The sequence below is a fragment of the Rana temporaria genome, chromosome 5 (assembly GCF_905171775.1).
Source record: "Rana temporaria chromosome 5, aRanTem1.1, whole genome shotgun sequence".
In the NCBI taxonomy this organism is placed as follows: Eukaryota; Metazoa; Chordata; class Amphibia; order Anura; family Ranidae; genus Rana; species Rana temporaria.
The window spans coordinates 264,236,692-264,251,665 of record NC_053493.1 but is presented as its reverse complement, the minus strand read 5'-3'; the positions used below and the strand labels follow the sequence as shown (position 1 = coordinate 264,251,665).

General features: G+C 42.0%; 1 protein-coding gene across 1 annotated transcript; it reads left to right on the top strand.

Annotated features, from left to right (window-relative positions):
• Positions 1 to 1,150: 1,150 nt before the first annotated feature.
• PRL (prolactin) lies at positions 1,151 to 11,293 on the top strand. The gene is made up of 5 exons (XM_040353788.1): positions 1,151 to 1,232; positions 1,757 to 1,938; positions 6,592 to 6,699; positions 7,187 to 7,366; positions 10,915 to 11,293. Exons 1-5 carry the CDS (start codon positions 1,202 to 1,204, stop codon positions 11,101 to 11,103), a joined length of 690 nt encoding a protein of 229 aa, XP_040209722.1. The 5' UTR covers positions 1,151 to 1,201; the 3' UTR covers positions 11,104 to 11,293.
• The last annotated feature ends 3,681 nt before the right edge of the window (positions 11,294 to 14,974 follow it).

The following is a 14,974-nucleotide window of genomic DNA, read 5'->3' as shown; positions in this document are numbered from 1 at the left end:
ATGGGAGTTCCTGGCTAAATGAGGATATATTCCGATAAGGATTCCATTGTTGTGGCTGCCTATGTGATACCATCCCAGTACCTCTTATCATGCTGTGTGAGATCTCTTATAATATGGAGATCAATTCCATCCGGTAAGAGGCCCTTTGTAACCTTGGTGGAGGATCTTTCCTTTCAAGCACTCTTCTTGTGGATTCGTTGGTGCACTTGGGAGATTGTTTTATGAATTTGCCTGTGTGGCAGGACTATCCATATTGATTTGAACTTTTTCACCATTTATTGTCACTGTATAATTTTAGCGCGTCCAAAATACATTGACAGCAACATTTTCAGGTTGATTTACTTAAGGCAAACAGACTATGCACTTTGCAATGTGCAGTTTCTCCAGAGCTTAGTAAATGAGGTAAAGCTTAAAAAAAGCAGCATTTTTTCTTGCACATGATTGGATGATGGAAGTCAGCAGAGCTTGTGCTCATTTACTAATCTCCAGAGCAACTGCTCTTGTAGAGTGCAAATGCACTTTTCAAAGTGCACAGTGTATTTTCCTTTAGTAAATCAACCCCTGAGGCCTCGTACACACGACCGAGTTTCTCAGCAAAAACCTGCAAGAAACTTGCTGGGAGATATTTTTTGCAGAGGAAACCGGTCGTGTGTACATTTTCGTTGAAGAAACTGTCGAGAAACTCGACGAGCCAAAAAGAGAGCAAGTTCTCTATTTCCTCAACGGGAATGGAGAAACTTGCCTTGTCGAGTTCCTCGACAGCCTAACAAAGAAATCGGTCGTGTGTACAAGGCTTCAGTCTCTGCCCCAGCTAAAACCTTGTCAAATCATTATGGGACTTGTATACTTGCTACTTACACATAGTTAATAGATCCTATCATTTATGATGTCTACATACAGTGGCTGTATGTTTTACCAAAAGCATTTTGAGTAACTGAATAAATATAGGAAAAATAATTAATTTTTGGAAATTGAACTTTACGGCCCATCATCCCTCTCATATAACTCTAGTTCCATAAATGTATTGCATTATTTTTTATAAAACATTTGTGAATATGAATGAAAAGATGCAGGCATTTGATGTTTGTGATTATGAGTGTGGAAGATGAATTAATTCATCAAAGGTGTCCAAGTACATAAAACCAGCAAATGTTGAGCACAAAGACAAGTCTGTCTACTCCTGGGTGTAGTGTGATCCACAATGATTGATCTGATGGCCACATCACTTAAAGGTATCTTTTAATTTCCGCATTTCTATCTATTTCTACATTTATAAGAATTGTTGCCCTAATGCATGAAATTACTTGGAGCATAATGTCTAATTTCATACTCAACACTTTTCATTTATTTTTTTAGAAAATACATAAAATGGGGATATCTTGATCACAGGCTAGAATTCTATTTGATGTATATTCAGCACATAAGCTTTTTAAAAATATCAAAACCAAGCTTGAACATATTTTTTCATTTAGTTTTTAGACATGTTTATGAAATACTTTTTATCAATAATGGCAGCTGCCACAGTGCTTTGTACATAAAACATGTGTATGTAAATTTCTAGGACATTATTTGACAAATATATATTTTAGGAAGGAGATTCATGAAAATGATTTATGTTGCAATAAAGCCAGCATGTCAAGTTCACTGTAAAGAGAACTAATTTTCTTTGCTACTTCAAAGTTCTCTCTTTTCCCTAATCTTTTCTTTTGTTCATTTATTTATACAAGTATTCATTTCTTTTTGTTTGTTTTCTAAGGTGCGATGATGTTAATGTTTGCAGGATCCAGCATATTACTAGCAGGAAATGGGGTGACATCACAACCAATATGCCCAAACGGGGGCACAAACTGTCAAGTACCCACGTCTGCTCTCTTTGACCGTGCCGTAAAACTTTCACATTATATCCATTCTCTTTCCTCTGAAATGTTTAATGAGTTTGTAAGTAAAGCCTTAACATATTTATTTTCTGTCAAAGGACTACGTGCCTCCAATATATGTTAATTTACATATGCAAACCATTTAGGTTGAGTTTCCAAAGATGAGCTGCCAATGATGAAACTTTCTTTACAAGACACTAAATTGTTTGCTTTGAGTTAGTAAATATGTAAGAGATTGAAACAATGGTAATTTTTTTTTAAAGCAAATCCACACTTGGATGGTTTAGAACCTTCTTTAACTGACTCCCATCCTCCACATTTCTTCTACTTCTAATGTGAATGTATCTAGCTGTAGAGATGTCTATATTAGCATGTAAATGTGATATCCTTCTTAGCGGCAACACCTGCAGATGATAAAAACAGTAAGTGGCAAAGATTCTGAAAAACAGAATATAGAAAAATTCAGAAAGATTTTTAAAAGGAAGTTAAAGCTGAACCTTTAGGGAAAATGGGACTACTTCCAAGGTATTCGTGCTCAGTTCCCAGGTTTTGGGGCAGATAATTTAGAAATATGGGCTACACAGAGACAGGGTTCAGGACCTAAGTACAGCAATTTGACTTTGCATGCTAAAAGGTGAAACCGCTTAATAAGGCTTTTTTTGTGCTGACTAGCTGTTCTGATGAGTTTTATAAAACACATTTTTAAGCAATAAACAGGTAATTATGCAGTTAAAATAATACAGAGGTCATATACAATGCAATTAAAGTTTCCACTGATATTAGCATATAAGGGGATTGAACATAATAGAGTTGATGTACTAAAACTGGAGAGTGCAAAACCTGGTGCGGCTCTGTATAGAAACTAAGGATGAGCTTCGAGTTTGAGTCGAACTCATGTTCGACTCGAACATTGCCTGTTTGCCTATTCGGCGAACAGCGAACAATTTGGGGTGTTCGCGGCAATTTCGAAAAGCTGTGGAACACCCTGTAAAAGTCTATGGTAGAAATCTAAAGTGCTAATTTTAAAGGTTAATATGCAAGTTATTGTCCTAAAGTGTGTTTGGGGACCTGGGTCCTGCCCCAGGGGACATGTATCAGTGCAAAAAAAAGTTTTAAAAACTGCAGTTTTTTCGGGAGCAGTGATTTTAATAATGCTTAAAGTAAACAATAAAAGTTAAATATTCCTTTAAATTTCGTACTTAGGGGGGGTGTATAGTATGCCTGTGAAGTAGCGCTTGTTTCCCGTGCTTAGAACTGTCCCTGCACAAAGTGTAATTTATGAAGGAAAAAAGGTCATTTAAAATCACTTGCGGCTATAATGAATTGTCTGCTCCCAGCAATACAGAGAAAAGTCATTGCTGGGGGGTCCCCCCAAATTCAATTACCAGGCCCTTCAGGTCTGGTATGGATGTTAAGGGGAACCTGCAATACATTAGAGGGGCGGCGGGATCACCCGCACGTCACTGGGAAAGCCTGGGCTTTCCCTTGCGTCAAAGGGGTACGGGATCATGTGACGGGTGGCCCCGCCCTCACCTACATAAGAGCTGTCACTGCTGAAGCCGCATCATTCGCCGGTCTGTCTCCGGTGGAGACAGGTGATGCGTGCGCTGGATGGACATCTTATCGCTGGATCCTGGACCTGGATGAAGAGGAGATCTTCTCATCACTGGACCCCAGAGAGGAGATCACCCATCGCAGGATACCGACAGCATTGGAGCGGAGACTGAGAGTGGATTACCACTGCTGGAATTTTTTTTTTTTTTAATAAAGGACTTTCCCAACGGTGTCTGTGTTTTTCTTTTTTACAATTGTTACACTTTCTTTGTGAAATGGTATAGGTACAATGTACCCCATTACCAATTCACATAGGGGGGGCTGGGATCTGGGGGTCCCCTTTGTTAAAGGGGTCTTCCATATTCCGATAAGCCCCCTGCCCGTAGACCCCCACAACCACTGGGCAAAGGTTGTGGGGATGAGGCCATGTCCCCATCAACCTGGGGACATGGTGCTTTGAGGGGTCACAGACCTCCAAAGCATCCTCCCAATGTTGAGGGCATGTGGCCTGGTATGTTTCAAAGGGGGGGGGGGCTCTCTCGTCCCCCCTCTTTTCCTGCGGCCTGCCGGGTTGCATGCTTGGATAAAGGGTCTGGTGTGGATTTTTGGGGGAAACTCCACGCCATTGTTTTTTTTAAATTTGGGGTGGAGTTCCCCTTAAAATCCATACCAGACCTGAAAGGTCGGGAATGGATATTTGGGGGGAACCCCTCGTAATTTTTTTTTATTTGACGCGTGGTTCCCCTTAATATCCATACCAAACCTGAAGGGCCTGGTAATTGAATTTGAGGGGACCCCCCACACCTTTTTTTTTTTTATGAATGACTTTTCTCTGTATTGCCCGGAGCCGGCAATTCATTATAGCCGCGAGTGATTTTAAATTACTTTTTTTTCCTTCAGAAATGACACTGTGCAGGGACAGTTCTAAGCACGAGAAACAAGCGCTACTCCACAGGCATACTATACACCCCCCTAGGTACGAAATTTAAAGGAATATTTCACATTTATTGTTTCACTGTAAGCATTATTAAAATCACTGCTCCAGAAAAAACGGACGTTCTTAAAACTTTTTTTTGCATTGATACATGTCCCCTGGGGCTGGACCCAGGTCCCCAAACACTTTTTAGGACAATAACTTGCATATTAGCCTTTAAAATTAGCACTTTAGATTTCAAACGTTCAAGTCCCATAGACTTTAACGGGGTTCTAAAGTTCACACAAACTTTTGGTCTGTTTACAGGTTCTGGTTGCGAACCGAACGGGGGGTGTTCGGCTCATCCCTAATAGAACTTTAGAACCCTGTTAAAGTCTATGGGACTTGAACGTTTGAAATCTAAAGTGCTAATTTTAAAGGCTAATATGCAAGTTATTGTCCTAAAAAGTGTTTGGGGACCTGGGTCCTGCCCCAGGGGACATGTATCAATGCAAAAAAAAAAAGTTTTAAGAACGTCCGTTTTTTCTGGAGCAGTGATTTTAATAATGCTTAAAGTGAAACAATACAAGTGAAATATTCCTTTAAATTTCGTACCTATAGGGGGCGTACCTATAAGCGGCTTCTATTTTTTTAGTCAATGCCTAATTGAACAAGCTGAAGTTAGAAGTTGATTGGCTACCATGTACAGCTGCAACCGATTTTGCAGTTTTAGTAAATCAACCCCAATGTGTAATTACTATAAAGCAGGGGTGCCCAACCTCTTGAAGAGCGAGGACCACTTAAGCAAATTGGTAACTGGTCGCGGGCCACAGTGAGTGGAGCGGGAGGATGACAGGTCCGTGTCCACGGACACAGCCTATTCTACTCTATGGGTCCTCTGTTTCAATCCGATTCACCCAGACATAAGGGGGCAGATCCCTTTCTATTTTTTTTTAGCTAGGCAGGTGTAAACAGACACAAGTTCGTTTACATCTGCTGCTCCATAGAGGTAAATAGTGCCTTTGATTGGGTCGGACCGATCATGTAAAAGGGGCTGAAGCCCTGGTTCACACTGGTGCAATTTGACATGTCAAATCGGCGGCATTTGCCGGCAATGACACCATCCTAATCGGAGTGGTGCCGCATCTATGGCACTGCACCGATTTAAAAAAGTAGTTTCTGTACTACTTTTTGCAGTTTTGTCCCATGATTTACATTGACATCTGTGCACAAACCTGCACAGATGTCTCTGTAATCGTGGCCAAAATCGGGATTGAAATCGTGCGAATTCAGCTGAACACACACGGCTTTATTCCCGCAGCACAGTGTGAACCTGGGCTAAGGCTGCTTTCACACTGATGTGCTGCAATTTGCCCAAACCGTGGGTGCAGCACAGTGCACCTATGGATTGTCTGCGGGTTAGCTGCACTTTGCCGTAAACTTCTATTATATCATGCAGGTGTGGCGCACTTTCTGAAAATGCAACAAACCCGCAGGTAATAACAGAAATCTATGGCTCAGTGCAGGTAACCCGCAGCTGCTCTGCACCTGCGGATCAGTTTGAAAGCAGCCCAGTAACCACTGCAGAACAGATATACCCATATATACTGTGAATTTAGTAGTAAACTTACCTTTAATAACCGTTTTCCATTGAGGTATTGCCGGCTGTTTCTGTCCCAGGTGGAGTGCATTTGGTAGCACTCCGCCTGTGACAAGAGCGTGCACTATACAGGAAGCATCGGCTTATGTGGCTCTGCTCTGCAGCCACTTGCTTCCTCTACCAGCAGCTTCATCCACAAAACTGCTGCTCTGGAATGGCAGGTCCGCAACCCATGATCTGGGCTTGCCAACCTGCCAGAGCAGGGGGTCAAGAGTCACATCAGATGGCTCCATGGGCCACTGGTTGGGTACCCCTGCTATAAAGGATCACTTTACATTTTGAGGTTGGGAAATATTTATTATTGACTAACAGGAGGAAGTTCTTTTAAGATGGAGTGACATTAGTGAACATGGGAAGCTTTTTACAAAATAGATGATCAGAAGGATTTCCAAGAAAAGTTTAAATGCAGTGGACTTTCCTTTTGGAGAGGGATAGGTGTTCCAAATGAAAAGCACAACAAAAAAGAAATCCAGAGCTGGCTTTCTTCTCCAAACCATCATTTCATTGTGTGAATGTTTCTTGCTAAGAGAATTAGCACAGACAAAAAATGTTTTGGTACAAATTAACTTTATATTCCTATATGGCAGGATGAGCGCTTTACTCCAGGTCGTAGGTTTCTAGCAAAATCTGGAATAAGTTGCCATACTTCTTCTCTGAATACTCCAGAAGACAAAGAGCAAGCCCGACAGATACAAGTAAGAGATTTTTCAAATGTTTTAAATGAATGGCAATTAGGTGAAATAATGTATGTGAATATTGTAAGCAAATATACTTTCACTTAGTATTTGACTAGAATAACTCAAATCAAGTCTTACAGTTGTATTAAAGTCCCTGCCAACGTTTAGTGCATTTCACAGTTCTTGGAAAATATATATATATATATATATATATATATATATACTCTACACAATTGCTTTATTGCTTTCAGTTTTCTTTTCTCTATTGCACAATTGTTTTATTGCTTTCAATTTTCCTTTCTTTATTGCATGTCTGGTTATTTTAATAATGTATAATGTAAACTTGTATTTCTATTGAAAAACTTGATTCCATATTAGTATAAAACTTTCCTACCGTTTTATTTGAATGTGTACATCTCTAATAGAAAAAGGCTTATTTTCCATACTGTAATCGTAAGTGACTAAAACGTGGGGTTTTCACTAAATGTTTGTGTATACACTAAAGCATGAAGATCTGCTGAACTTGGTACTGAAGGTTCTAAGATCATGGAATGATCCTTTGGTTCACATGGTTTCTGAAGTGCAAGATATCCGGGAGGCTCCAGACACCATCCTTTGGAAAGCTGTAGAGGTTGAAGAGCAAACTAAACGTCTACTCGAAGGAATGGAAAGGATTATTGGCAGGGTAAACATAATATTAAACATACATGTAGTGGTTTTAGTAAAATAATTAATATACCTGAAATTTAGTTGTGACTCATGTTTGCAGAAAAGGGTGTATACACCACCCCGAATGTCAGCTGCAGCACAGTAATAGCCATAATAGAAGTAGAGTAACCAACCATTGTGACATCCTATTTAGCCTTTTTTTTCTATGGACAGTTTACAGTGTGCATTCCCTTTAACACCAAAGGAGCGCATTAAATATTTCCTACCCTTTGAAGACCAACACAAAGATTGTATCTGAATTTTGCAAAGGCATTTGATACAGTTCCCCACAAATGTTTACTTTACAAACTGAGGTATTTTGGCATGGACCAGAGGGTATGTACCTGGATTGAAAACTGGCTACAGGGGCAGGTCCAACAGGTGGTGATAAATAGCGAGTACTTGGAATGGTCCGGTGTGGTAAGTGGGGTCCCCCAAAAATCTGTCCTGGGACCAATTCTGTTAAATATATTCATAAATGATATAGAGGTTGGTATAAATAGCTCAATTTCAGTGTTTGCTGATGATACAAAGTTAAGCAGGGCAAAAACTTCTGTGCAGGATGTAGAAACCTTACAAGGCGACCTAAATAAAATAATGTGTTGGGCAGCTACTGTACATGGCAAATGAGGTTTAACCACTTAAGACCCGGACCAAAATGCAGGTAAAGGACCAGGCCCCTTTTTGCGATTCGGCACTACGTCTCTTTAACTGACGATTGCGCGGTCGTGCCACGTGGCTCCCAAACAAAATTGGCATCCTTTTTTTCCCACAAATAGAGGTTTCTTTTGGTGGTATTTGATCACCTCTGCGGTTTTTATTTTTTGCACTATAAACAAAAATAGTGCGACAATTTTGAAAAAAATTCAATATTTTTTACTTTTTGCTATAAAAAATATCCCCCAAAAATATATAAAAAAAAAGTTTTTTTCCTCATTTTAGGCCGATACGTATTCTTCTACCTATTTTTGGTAAAAAAAATGCAATAAGCGTTTATCGATTGGTTTGCGCAAAATTTATAGCGTTTACAAAATAGGGGATAGTTTTATTGCATTTTTATGAATTATTTTTTTTTTACTACTTTTTGCGGCGATCAGCGGTTTTTTTCATGACTGCGACATTATGGCGGACACATCGGACAATATTGACACATTTTTGGGACCATTGTCATTTTCACAGCCAAAAAATGCTATAAAAATGCATTGTTTACTGTGAAAATTACAATTGCAGTTTGGGAGTTAACCACTAGGGGGCGCTGAAGGGGTTAAGTGTGACCTCATGTGTGTTTCTAACTGTAGGGGGGTGGGGCTAGACATGTGACATCATTGATCGTCTTTCCCTACATCAGGGAACAGACGATCAATGACAGCGCCACTGTGAAGAACGGGGAAGGTGTGTTTACACACACCTCTCCCCGTTCTTCAGCTCCGGGAACCGATCGCGGGACTCTGGCGGCGATCGGGTCCGCGGGTCCCGCGGCCGCAGTCATGGAACTTCGGACGGGGTCGCGGGCACGTGTCGCAGGCACGGGCCCAAGACCCACGGCTGGGCATTAAACAATCACGTACAGGTACGTGATTGTGCCCAGCTGTGCATTCTGCCGACGTATATTGACGTTAGGCGGTCCTTAAGTGGTTAATGTTGAAAAATGTAAGGTAATGTATTTGGGTTCTAAAAATACAAACACAAGTTACTCACTTAGGGAGAACCTCTGGGGGAATCCAGGATGGGGTCCTAGTAGATGACAGGATCAGCAATAGCATGCATTGCCTGCATGCATGCATTGACAAGCTGCTTCAAGCAAAGCCAATATAGAATATTAGCATGCATTAAAAAGGGGATTTACTCTGGAGATAAAATTATATTTTCTCTGTAGAAGAGACACTTGAGAGGGGATATGATAGTGATTGCAGATTAGCGGGCGCACCATGTGCCTGGAATGCGACGTGCCCCATCTCGCCAAAGAGCCATGGTTCTCTTCCCATTTGATTGCCTGTGTCCAATCACAGCCAATTACAGCCAATCACATGTAAACAAGGAAGTGCCATTTATCATCTCTCCTCGATTTACACTAAGGCCTCGTACACACGATAGGATAGCCAGAGGACAACAGTCTGAAGGACCGTTGTCTTAGGTTAACCGATGAAGCTGACTGATGGTCCGTCACCCCTACACACCATAGGTTAAATAACCGATCGTGTCAGAACGCGGTGATGTAAAACACAACGATGTGCTGAAAAAAACGAAGTTCAATGCTTCCAAGCATGCGTTGACTTGATTCTGAGCTTGCGCGGGTTTTTAACCGATGCTTTTGCATACTAACGATCGGTTTTGACCTATCGGTTAGGTGTCCATCGGTTAAATTTTAAAGCAAGTTCCTATTTTCTTAACCGAAGGTTAAATAACCTATGGGGCCCACACCCGATCGGTTTGGACCGATGAAAACGGTCCTTCAGACCGTTGTCCTCTGGCTATCCTATCGTGTGTACGAGGCCTTACAGAGTGTGAGGTAAGGAGAGCCAATCATAAGCCGTTTAACCTTAATCTGTGTAGAGGGTTGTTTACTGTCAGAGCAGTATGGATGTGGAATTCTCCTACACAAGCACTGGTATCAGCATGGAGCATCGAGTTTCAAAAAACGATTAGATGACCATCTTAACGATCACAACATACAGGCTTATATGATTTACTATTGACATAAACACATACACACACAGGTTTAACTGTTATCTTTTTTCAGCCTTACTGACTATGTAACTATGTAACTATTATAGATAGACCATTCGTTCCCTATTTGATATGTTACAAGCTAATTTAAGTCTCCTCCCCAAACTTTTTACACTATAGACTTTAGCTGGCCATAGACTGTTTGAATCTTGGTCCTTTTAGCAGTGATAAACTGAGATTCAAACCATGTATGGACAGGCTGATTGTACCCAAGTTGATCAATTGATCAACTTGAAAACAAACAGTCTGTTAGATATTTCATGTGATTATTGCCAGCAGCTATAGCGGCTAGCAATAATCACTATGTCCTGCCCCTGCAGGGACAACACAATTGCTCTGGCTGTGATGATGGGGGAATTAAGCAATTTTATTTCCTGTAACCTGTGGCTAGTTTAAGAACTTGTGTCTACACTGAGGCCCCGTACACACGTCCGAGGAACTCGACGGGCAAAACACATAATTTTGCTCTTCGAGTTCCTTGTGAAGCCGCCAAGGATCTCGGCGAGCCAAGTTTCCTCATTGACTAACGAGGAAATAGAGAACATGTTCTCTATTTGGCCTGACGAGATCCTCGTCGGCTTCCTCGGCCAAAAGTGTACACACCACCGGGTTTCTCAGCAGAATACGCCTCCGGCCGAGTTTCTGGCTGAATTCTGCCGAGAAACTCGGTCGTGTGTACGGGGCCTAATAGTTCTGTAAACCACTTATGTGCAGTCCTTGATTTGCCTATAGCTTAAAAGTATTTTTTTTTAAAAGTCTTGCTCGCTCTCTTTACTTAATATGTGCTTTGCCTCTTAGATTCAACCAGGTGATTCAGAAAATGAAATTTACTCGCCATGGCCTGGCCCCGCTTCAATACCAGGAGATGAAAATTCACGCCTCTTTGCATTCTACAATCTACTCCACTGCCTTCGTAGGGACTCTCATAAAATTGACAACTATTTGAAGCTTCTAAAATGCCGTCTTATCCATGAGGGAAATTGTTAAACTTGTAATCTTAACTCTCTACAGCAATAAAAATATGTTTCATGTCAAACAGCAATGATATGAATAAGTCTTTTAGAAAAACATGGGACAAAATCGTTTTTTAATAGTTTTATATAGTTTCTAATGAATTGGATTCCTATTTGTAGCATAAAGCCAAATGAAATAAAATGCAAAAATATATGTATATACATGTATATGTCGGTGTGCATTTTCTTTATACACAGGGCAGCCGTCAGAAAATTTGGGGCCCCTTACAGCACTTTAGGCCTGGGCCCCCTGGGGCTTGACCACCAACATTCCCCCAGGGCCCACCCACTGGCTGTCCTCACCGAATCCACCCACTGGCCATAGCACTGAGTTCTTCGGTGCACCCACTTTTATTTTAATACTCTTATGCCAATGTATCCCCATACCCACCCATGAATTATCTGAATCCCTCTCCGGGAGAGGGATGGATGATTCTGGGTGGGGATGAGGATGATGAAGTTCAGTGGCAGGTGGTGCTCTATTGGTAGGGGTGGGGGTGAGAGATGGACCTGCCCTCCCCGTTGCAGTCTCTTGGTTCTCGGCCATGCGTCTCCTACTCTTCAGCCAATGGGATCGCTTCTCCTTTCAGCCAATCGGGAAATGGGTCTCGTGAACCACTTCCTGATTGGCCGGGAGGAGAATCAGTGTTACAATAACAAATATTAATTTGCTATTCTCACACAACTGGGTGGGCATCGGGCACAGTGCTCTGCCCACCCTATTTTTAAGCCAATTAGGGCCTCTGGCAATCGCGTGCTTAAAAATCCCCTATTGGAATCCATGCATCTGGTGCCTTGCATGTAGATTATGGTTCGGATGCATGGATGGGGGGGCAGTGCCCATAATGGACAGGCCACCACTGAGAGTTACATTGTGAAAATAGATGAGGATGATTCTGGGTGGGGATGAGCGTTACATTCTGAAGAGGCTCTCCACAATGTAACTCTCATCCCCACCCAGAATCATCCTCGTGCATTTTCACATGTCCACTCCAATCTACAGCACAGCAAAATACTGGTGACTTACCCTCTATGCTGTCTCCCATCTGCAATACATGCTCCTGAGAGCATATCTCCCAACTTTTGAATGAGGGACACTTAAGGAAGGAAGTAACCTTGCATAGCGCGCTGCTGTAAATGTGGGCGTGGTCAAACTTCTGACAGTGGGAGGAGCTAACTGGGCATCATTAAACAAAACGTGGACTTCCTTGAACCTATAAAAATAGGATTTTTTTAATACAGCTTACCTGTAAAATTATTTTCTTGGGAATACATCACGGGACACAGAGCCTTAATTACTTAATGGGTTATGTAATCACCACAGGTGATTGGACACTGGTAAACCCAATTAAAATTGAGTTCCTCCCCTATATAACCCCTCCCAAATGGAGAGTACCTCAGTTTTTTAGCAAAGCAATAAGCAATAAGAGGGGCGGGAGCTCTGTGTCCCATGATGTATTCCCAAGAAAAGGATTTTACAGGTAAGCTGTATTAAAAAATCCTATTTTCTTGCTCATACATCACGGGACACAGAGCCTTAATTACTTAATGGGATGTCCCATAGCAATGCTAAAATTGAGGGGAGGGAGACACAGATCAGAAATAAGACCGCCATTGGGTCAGAGGATCTATACTGCTGCCTGCAGTACACTACGCTCGAAGGCAGCATCCTCGTACCCTCTCACATCTACCTGGTAGAACTTAGTAAATGTATGGACCGAAGACCAAGTAGCAGCCTTACAGATCTGAGCCATGGAGGCCTGGTGATTTACTTCCCATGAAGCAACAACTGCTCTAGTCGAGTGCGCTTTCACCTAAAAAGGAGGAATCTTTTTTTCTAAACCACAGGCCTGAATAATGATTTGTCAAATCCAACATGCAATAGTAGATTTTGACGCTGCCTGGCCCTTCCTTGGGCACTGTGGTAGAATAAACAGACAATCAGTCTTTCATATCTGAGCCGTAGCTTGCAGATAAACTTTTACCGCTCTTACAACATCTAGAGAGTGCAGACTCTCTTCCTCCGCAGACTGCAGATCTGGAAAAAAAGACGGTAGGACTATATCTTGATTCAGATGAAATCCTGAAACCACCTTAGGTAAGAAAGTTGGGTGAGAACCCAGCACCACCCTGTCATCGTGAACAATCATACATGGTTCCTTACACGAAAGAGCCGCCATATCCAATACCCTCCTTGCTGAGGATATGGCTGAGAGAAAAAACTGTTTCTTTGTCAAAAGACTTAAAGAAGCATGGTGTAATGGTTCAAAGGGCAGTTTCTGTAAAACAGACAATACCAAATTCAAATCCCATGGGCACACAGGCCCGGACTAGGGAATGAGAGGCAAGCGGTTTTTGAAAGAATACCGACAAGGCCGAGATTTGGCCCTTGATAGTGCTCAAGGCCAACTTCATATTTAAGCCCAACTGAAGAAAGGCAATAATCCTATTAATGGCATACTTCCTAGGATGCCACTTTCTGGGTTCACACCAGGAAACATATGCCTTCCAGATTCTGTAGTAGATGAGCCTGGAGGCCAGATTCCTAGCATTAACCAGAGTGGATAGGACTGGACCTGAGAGCCCACATTTTCTCTGAATGTGGGTCTCAACAGCCAAATCGGCCAATTGGCCAATTATGGCTCAGGGGGTTTAGTACACGCCCCACACTATAAAAGGCCGCCTGCAGGTCGGCCTTGTGTAGTGTGTTGCGGTGGTTAAAAGAGAGAAGACAGAGAGAGAGAGTGTCATTTTTAGTAGGTAAATAGAGCAGGCAGGCAGGCAGGCTAGTCAGTTAAAGTTACAGTGTGTAGAGGATATATATGCATCCCAGGTGTTGTATATATATTTATACACTGTATAGTTTAGCTAGATCAGCTCTTCCTAATTTACTGGCAGGCAGGTGATTGTGCTAGCTGCAGTATTCTCACGTGGTGACTTGCCTGTGTCCTCTGCAGTGTGCACGCATCATAAAGCTTGGTGTGTACTGCCCGTGTCCTCTGCAGTTTGCACCTAAAGCTACGTGGTGTGTACTGCCCGTGTCCTCTGCAGTTTGCACCTAAAGCTACGTATTGTGTGTGCTGTCTTTGTCCTCTGTAGTTTGCACCTAAAGCTACTTGGTGTATACTGCCCGTGTCCTCTGCAGTTTGCACCTAAAGCTAAGTAGTGTGTACTGCCCGTGTCCTCTGCAGTGTGCACCTAAAGCTACGTGGTGTGTGTACTGTCTGTGTCTGTGCTATTTTTCTCAATGATTTTCATCCATATTGCAGGGACCAGACATTACATTAAAGCCGCAAGCAGTTTTAAATTACTTTTTTCTTACAGTAATCTAATTTTGTGCAGGGACAGTTCTAAACACGTGCCACTTCACAGGCATACTATAGACACACAGCAGGTACGATATATAAAGGAATTTTTCATTTTTTTAATTTAAGCATCATTAAAATCACTGCTCCAGAAAAAACGACAGTTTTTAAAACTTTTTTTCCATTGATACATGTTCCCTGGGGCAAGACCCGGACTCTCAAAGACGTTTTACGGCAATAACTTGCATATTAGGCTTTAAATTGAGCACTTTTGAATTCGAACGTTCGAGTCCCATAGACATCAATGGGGTTCTAAATGTTTGCGCGAAAGGTCGGTCCGTTCGAAGGTTCTGGTGCGAACCGAACGGGGGGGGGGGTGTTCGGCTCATCCCAATTCGAGACTGTAAGGAGGACTTATTCAGATTGAGGACCCATCCTAGGTACTCCAAATACTCCACTGTGCTGTGCACATTGTGGCCCAAGCGTGCAGCGGACTGATCTATGATCAACAGATCATCCAGATAGGCTGTTACTGCTATG

Bases quoted from the DNA above. Each gene is read 5' to 3' on its own strand.
- PRL (XM_040353788.1), top strand. From the start codon at position 1,202: ATGATTGATCTGATGGCCACATCACTTAAAG. The intron at 1,939-6,591 runs GTAAGTAAAGCC...CCTATATGGCAG, and splicing joins CTGAAATGTTTAATGAGTTT to GATGAGCGCTTTACTCCAGG. The intron at 6,700-7,186 runs GTAAGAGATTTT...TATACACTAAAG, and splicing joins AGCAAGCCCGACAGATACAA to CATGAAGATCTGCTGAACTT.